This window comes from Vicia villosa, linkage group LG1 (assembly GCF_029867415.1).
Source record: "Vicia villosa cultivar HV-30 ecotype Madison, WI linkage group LG1, Vvil1.0, whole genome shotgun sequence".
Taxonomy (NCBI): domain Eukaryota; kingdom Viridiplantae; phylum Streptophyta; class Magnoliopsida; order Fabales; family Fabaceae; genus Vicia; species Vicia villosa.
In genome coordinates, this window is record NC_081180.1 from 192,513,073 (window position 1) to 192,521,114 (window position 8,042).

Consider the following 8,042-nt stretch of genomic DNA (forward strand, 5'->3'; position numbering starts at 1 on the left):
TAACATTTTTATCCCTCGTTTAAAGGATAAAAGTGTAAGATATAAGAAAATCTCACTGTGTGTGAGGACTGGACTAACCCTTTTGGTGAACCAGTATAAACTTCTGTGTGTTCTTTATTACCAGTCATTTATTTCTTTATATCCTCTTTAACACACTTAAACTAAAATTTTAAAGAGGTCACTATTCAAACCCCCCCTTTCTAGTGACATTTATTTGCAACAATTGGTATCAGAGCTCGGGCTCTGAAAAAATTACACTTAACCGTGTTAGAGTAAAACGATCACAACATTCTAAAGAATGGCTGAACAAACAAAATTCATTTGGTGAAGGAGGTTCATCCCACCGACCTCCACTATTCAACGGAAATGACTACTACTATTGGAAAGGTAAAATGAGACTCTTTCTCTTATCTCAAGATATAAATATGTGGTCCATCATTGAAACAGGAAACTTCACTCCAATGACTGTCGCCACTGACGCTGCTCCTGCTGCTCCAAAACCTCAAGCGTTGTGGACTCCTGAAGAAAAAAATCAGGTACTCTTAAACTCAAAAGCTCAATTTATTTTATCATGTGCTCTTAGCAGAGAAGAATACGATAGAATTGAAGAATGTAACACTGCCAAAGAAATCTGGGACAACCTTGAAATTCATCATGAAGGAACAAGCCATGTCAAAGAAGAAAGAATAGATATGGGAGTAAAAAAATTTGAAACTTTTGAAATGAAAGAAGATGAAACCATAGATGAAATGTTCTCCAGATTTACTATTATTATTAATGAATTAAGATCTCTTGGAAAAACTTACTCTCCTCACGAGAGGATAAGAAAATTACTTAGATGTCTTCCTAAGGTATGGAGACCAATGGTCACTGCCATTACTCAAGCTAAGGATCTAACAAGTCTACCAGTTGAGGAACTTGTTGAAGGATAGAAAAACACTTAGAAAGGGGGGGTTTGAATAAGTGTAGCTTTAAAAACTTGACAGATAAAAATAAATTGCACAGTTATTTTTATCCTGGTTCGTTGTTAACTAAACTACTCCAGTCCACCCCCGCAGAGATGATTTACCTCAACTGAGGATTTAATCCACTAATCGCACGGATTACAATGGTTCTCCACTTAGTCAGCAACTAAGTCTTCCAGAGTCTTCTGATCACACACTGATCACTCCAGGAACAACTGCTTAGATACCCTCTAAGACTTTTCTAGAGTATACTGATCCACACGATCACTCTAGTTACAACCTGCTTAGATAACCTCTAAGACTTCCTAGAGTATTCTGATCCACACGATCACTCTAGTTCCTTACAACTTAATGTAATTCTAAGAGTATTACAAATGCTTCTTAAAAGCGATAATCACAAACTGTGATATTTCTCTTAATTGTTTAAGCTTAATCTCACTAATATATTACAACAGCAATGTAGTGAGCTTTGATGAAGATGAAGATTCTGAGCTTTGAATTTGAACAGCGTTTCAGCAAGTTAATTTGAGTTGTTTTGGTGCAGAATCGTTAACCTTGCTTCTCATCAGAACTTCATATTTATAGGCGTTGGAGAAGATGACCGTTGAGTGCATTTAATGCTTTGCGTGTTCCGTACAGCATCGCATTTAATGTTATACGCTTTTGTCAACTACCTCGAGCCTTGTTCACGCTGTGTCTACTGACGTAGCCTTTAGTAGCTTTTAACGTTCCTTTTGTCAGTCAGCGTAGCTTGCCACTTGTACTTTCTTCTGATCTGATGTTTGTGAATACAACGTTTGAATATCATCAGAGTCAAACAGCTTGGTGCATAGCATCTTCTGATCTTCTGACCTTGAAGTGCTTCTGAGCGTGATACCATCAGAACTTCAGTGCTTCTGTTCTCTTGTTCTTCTGATGCTTCCATAGACCCATGTTCTGATTCTGCTTCGACCATCTTCTGATGTCTTGCCAGACCATGTTCTGATGTTGCATGCTGAACCCTTTGAGACAAAGCTTCTGAGCGCTGAATTATGCGTACTCTTTATATATTTCCTGAAAAGGAAATTGCATTGGATTAGAGTACCATATTATCTTAAGCAAAATTCATATTATTGTTATCATCAAAACTAAGATAATTGATCAGAACAAATCTTGTTCTAACAATCTCCCCCTTTTTGATGATGACAAAAACATATATAAATGATATGAATTTGCGATCAGAAAGAACAGACGGCAAAAGACAAATTACACAGCTATAGCATAAGCATATGAATATGTCTCCCCCTGAGATTAACAATCTCCCCCTGAGATAAATAATCTCCCCCTGAAATAAATACTCGAAAGAACTTTATTAAAAGACTTCCCTGATTATTTCGGTAGAGACGATCATATAAGCTTCTGTCTTTAGAGAATTCATAGCTTCTGACTTCTGCTTCCATTGGACAGCTTCAGAACTAGAATTTCTTTAGATCCCTAGAACACTCACAGCTTCTGATTCCTGCTTCCATCTAGGACAGCTTCAGAACTTGAATTTCTTTGATCTTCTGAACATTCACAGCTTCTGACTTCTGCTTCCATCTAGGACAGCTTCAGAACTTGAATTTCTTTGATCTTCTGAACATTCACAGCTTCTGATTTCTGCTTCCATTTAGGACAGCTTCAGAACTTGAGTTTTCTGGATCTTTAGAACATTCGCAGCTTCTGATTTCTGCTTCCCTCGGATAGCTTCAGAGCTTTGAATTTCTACCAACATCACTTCATGCTAGATTTGTATCAGAACATTGTTGAATGTACCAGAGCATCATCAGAGCATCTCTACATCCTGAAATGTTACAGAACAAAAACTAAACGACAAAAGTCAGCATGAACGAGTTAGAACATAAAATGTATATTCGAACACATGATATGTATCAGAGCCATATAGGCTAAAATAATGTATCAGAGCAAATAGAATTTTGTCAAATCAAATAGACAAATATGGATCAAATTCTATTATCAGTGCTTCTGATTCATTCTTCTTTCTTGCTTCTGATCTCTGAAGCTTGACAGCACTCGGCTTGCTTCAGTTTCCATGGTTTTGCTTCTTGTGTTTGCTTTGAAGATTCTCTTCACTTCTTTATACCTGCAAAACACTTAAACCATATAGAACTTGCAGTTCTTGTCAGTGAATGTGTGGGAGCTTTACCCAGCAACTGATAGATTAATCAAATCATTTATCATTTATCTTCTCCCCCTTTTTGTCATAACATCAAAAAGAATATTTCAAAAGATTCAGATGAATAAAACGACAAATAAAATTACTGGAATGTAAAAGCAAAGAAATTTTTCATTGATAATCAAAAGATATTACATGAAGATGTTTTAACAAGCAGATGCAACAAGGAAAAGAAAACTACTAAGACCAAAGCCTAAGACCCTAGCTAAGACAAAAACTGTGCCAGCATGCCATGAAGGAGTGAAGCGCATCATTGACTGCTTCTTGGGCTTCCAGGCGAGGGGTCAGGGAGACTTGGTTCTGATGCAGATCTTCCACAATCTTTATCAGAGACAACATTCTCAGCAGGTGAAGATGAAGAGATTTCTTCGGAATGGGTTGAGGGAGAGGAAAGGTTAGATGAAGAGGAAGTTGAGTCTAGAAGGAAACAAGATGAGGAAGAAGATGGAGATGATGGAGGGCTTTCACCAGGAGGTTGAAACACACGTCTAGAATAGTTTCCAGATAACATTGCTTCAAATGGATTCACCTTGAGAGGATCATAGGTGATTTTTATCTTTTTGGGTTTGGAAGGAGATGTTTCAACAGCTTTTCTTTTGTTGTTTTGATCTTTTCCATGGTTTCCTGGGCTTGATGAGGAGTTCATGATGGATTTGCAGATAATGAACGGGTAGGGTTTGATATGAATGCAAAAAGATAGAGTGAATAGAGAAAATATGAGAGGGAAGGAAAAATGATTGAAGAATATAAAGAAAAACTGAAAGAGAGTTAATGATGAAAATCATTTAATGTTACGTGACGTGAGGAGAGATAATAAAGACAAATGAGGTGACTAGCACAGTTACCTATGGTCGGCGTCCCTTCAACTGCACGCGCGCTTATCTATGAATAGTAACGACAGGTTTACCATCCCGAGATAAAACGTTACAGCTGTTTTGCTTTAAAAGAGGTTCTGAATCAACTTAGACAATGAAACGTCAGTAATAACCGAATCATAATTTCTAAAAGATTTCAATCAGAACTTCTGATTTAAAAAGAAATCCACATTCATTTCAGAAGATACTCATACATGAGAACTTCTCATCTTCTCATTCTGGGCATAAATCCATACTGATGTTCTTCAGAATGAACTTAAACCTATCTTCAGCCAGGGGTTTTGTAAAGATATCAGCCCATTGATGGTCTGTATCAACAAAGTTTAAAGATATAACACCCTTCTGAACATAGTCCCTTATGAAATGATGTTTAATCTCAATATGTTTAGCCTTTGAATGAAGAATGGGATTCTTAGATAAACATATAGCAGAAGTATTATCACAGAATATAGGAATGTTACTCTCAAATATCTGATAATCTTCTAACTGACTCTTCATCCAGAGCATCTGTGTACTACAACCAGCAGCAGCGACATATTCTGCTTCTGTTGTTGATAGAGCAATAGTTGCTTGCTTCTTGCTATACCAAGAGATCAAATGACTTCCAAGAAATTGGCAACTTCCTGAAGTACTTTTTCTTTCAATTCTGTCTCCAGCATAGTCAGCATCGCAGAATCCTACTAAGTTGTATTCTTTAGATTTTCTGTAAACTAAGCCAACATTAGTAGTACCTTTCAGATACCTTAGAATTCTCTTAACAGCAGTTAAATGAGATTCTCTAGGGTCTGATTGGAATCTAGCACACAAACAAACACTACCTAGGATGCATGTTGGATGCATAGGAGTTTTGGCTTCTTTGCAGTCTAGAAGATTAAACTTCTTCAGAAGTTCCTTCACATACTTGGTTTGGTGAACATACGTTCCTTCTGATGTTTGATTTATTTGTATTCCAAGGAAATACTTGAGTTCTCCCATCATGCTCATTTCAAACTCAGCCTGCATAGACTCAGCAAACTCCTTTCCAAGTGTAGCATTAGATGTTCCAAAAATAATATCATCTACATATATTTGACAAATTAAAATATCCCTCTTAAAGGTTTTACAAAAGAGAGTAGTGTCCACTTTTCCTCTAGTGAAACCATTATCCAGAAGGAAAGAACTTAAGCGTTCATACCAAGCTCTGGGAGCTTGTTTCAATCCATATAACGATTTCTTTAATTTAAAAACATGATTAGGAGACATAGAGTCTTCAAAACCAGGAGGTTGATGGACATAAACTTCTTCATCTATATAACCATTTAAGAAGGCACTCTTAACATCCATTTGATAGAGAGTGATGTTATGTTGAGTGGCAAATGAAATTAATAGACGAATAGATTCTAACCTGGCCACTGGTGCAAAGGTTTCTGTATAGTCAATCCCTTCTTGCTGACTATAACCCTGAGCCACCAGTCTGGCTTTGTTCCTTACCATTTCACCTTTCTCACTGAGCTTGTTTCTGAAGACCCATTTTGTACCTATTATATTGAATCCATCTGGTCTAGGAACAAGATCCCAAACATCATTCCTTGTAAACTGATTCAGTTCTTCTTGCATAGCAATTATCCAGTCTGGATCTTCTAGAGCATGATCAACAGAAGTTGGCTCGATCAAAGATACAAGACCTAATTGACAGTCTGCATTGTTCTTAAGGAATGCTCTTGTTCTGATTGGATCATCCTTCTTTCCAAGAATGACATCTTCTGAATGACCAGAGATGAGTCTGGATGATCTTCTGACAGATGGTTCTTCAGAAATGCTTAGATTCTCCAGAGAAGCTGATACTTGATCTTCCGATTCTTTGCTTCTGAGAAGCTCTGCTTCTGATGCGTTGCTTCTTGGCTCAACAACTTCTGATATATCAATATCACAATCTGCAAAATTATCAAACTGCTTTGGTTTTTCAGAACCAAGCTTATCATCAAACCTGATATTGATTGATTCTTCTACAATCAATGTTTCAGTATTGTATACTCTGTAGCCTTTTGAGCGTTCAGAATATCCAAGAAGGAAACATTTTTGTGCTTTGGAATCAAACTTACCAAGATGATCTTTAGTGTTCAGAATAAAGCATACACATCCAAAAGGATGGAAATATGAAATGTTGGGCTTTCTATTCTTCCACAATTCATAAGGAGTCTTATTTAGAATAGGTCTGATAGAGATTCTATTCTGAATATAACATGCAGTGTTTATTGCTTCTGCCCAGAAATGCTTAGCCATATTGGTTTCATTGATCATGGTTCTGGCCATTTCTTGCAGAGTTCTATTCTTTCGTTCTACAACCCCATTTTGCTGTGGAGTTCTAGGACAAGAGAAATCATGGGCAATACCATTTTCTTTGAAGAACTCTTCAAAGGATCTGTTCTCAAATTCACCACCATGATCACTTCTGACCTTTATGATTTTACACTCTTTTTCAGATTGAATCTGAATGCAGAAATCAAAGAACACTGAATGAGTCTCATCCTTGTGTTTCAAGAATTTTACCCACGTCCAGCGGCTATAATCATCTACGATGACTAATCCATATTTCTTCCCTCTGACAGATGCTGTTTTGACTGGGCCAAACAGATCAATGTGCAAGAGTTCTAATGGCCTTGAGGTAGAAACAACATTTTTGGACTTGAATGCAGGTTTGGAGAACTTGCCCTTCTGACATGCTTCACAAAGAGCATCTGATTTGAATTTCAGATTAGGGAGTCCTCTGACCAGATTCAGTTTGTTAATCTGAGAAATCTTTCTCAAACTAGCATGACCTAATCTTCTGTGCCAGACCCACTGCTCTTCAGAAACAGACATAAGACAAGTCACCTTCTGACTCATAAGATCTTGCAGATCTGTCTTATATATGTTGTTCTTCCTCTTGCCTGTAAATAGGATTGAGCCATCCTTCTGATTTACAGCCTTGCAAGACTCTTGATTAAAGATTATATCATAACCATTGTCACTCAATTGACTGATAGATAAGAGGTTATGTGTTAATCCTTCTACAAGAAGTACATTAGAAATGGAAGGAGAGTTACCAGACTTTATAGTTCCAGAGCCAATTATCTTGCCCTTCTGATCTCCTCCAAACTTGACTTCTCCTCCAGACTTAAGCACCAGGTCTTGGAACATAGACCTTCTTCCTGTCATGTGTCGTGAGCATCCAGAGTCCAGGTACCATGACATGTTGTGCTTTGTCCTTTTTGCAGTCAAGGATATCTGCAATAGGAATAATCTTATCCTTAGGTACCCACATTTTCTTGGGTCCTTTCTTGTTAGATTTTCTCAAGTTCTGATTGAACTTGGGTTTAACATTGTAAGCAATAGAAGGAACAGCATGATAATTTTTAATGTGAGTTTCATGATATTTCCTAGGTTGTGTCACATGCTTCTTAGTGTGTGTTATGTGAAAACTTTGAGCATGTGAAGTGTGCCTAATATCATGGGAGTGGCCATACTTGAACTGATCATACAATGGCTTGTATGTGATTTTCATTTCATCAACAGGTTCAAGTTTGTATGGGGTTTCACCCTCAAAACCAATGCCAACTCTTTTGTTTCCAGACACAGCATATATCATAGAAGCTAGCTGACTTCTGCCAATACTTCTAGATAAGAACTTCCTGAAACTTAAATCATATTCTTTCAGAATATGGTTTAGACTAGGAGTGGATTTTTCTGAATCAAAAGGAGATCCAACATTATTGGATAATTTTAAAAGTTTTTCTTTTAATTCAGAATTCTCCAACTCAAGCTTCTTTGTTTCAAATTCAAATAGCTTTTTCAGCTTTTTGTATTTGAGACTGATCTGAGACTTGAGTTCCAGAAGTTCAGTTAGACCGGAAACTAACTCATCTCTAGTAAGTTCAGAAAATACCTCTTCAGAATCTGATTCTGATGTAGATTCTGATTCGTCATCTTCTGTCGCCATCAGCGCACAGTTGGCCTGCTCATCTTCAG

The 8,042-nt window shown here is 37.2% G+C and overlaps 1 protein-coding gene across 1 annotated transcript; it reads left to right on the forward strand.

The window, feature by feature from the left end:
* The first annotated feature begins 425 nt into the window (after positions 1–425).
* On the forward strand, positions 426–932 carry LOC131661835 (uncharacterized). The gene has a single exon (XM_058931477.1). It carries the CDS (start codon positions 426–428, stop codon positions 930–932), a length of 507 nt encoding a protein of 168 aa, XP_058787460.1.
* Positions 933–8,042: the final 7,110 nt, after the last annotated feature.

Excerpts from the sequence above, each read along its gene's own strand:
- LOC131661835 (XM_058931477.1), top strand. The coding sequence starts at position 426 with ATGTGGTCCATCATTGAAACAGGAAACTTCACTCCAATGACTGTCGCC.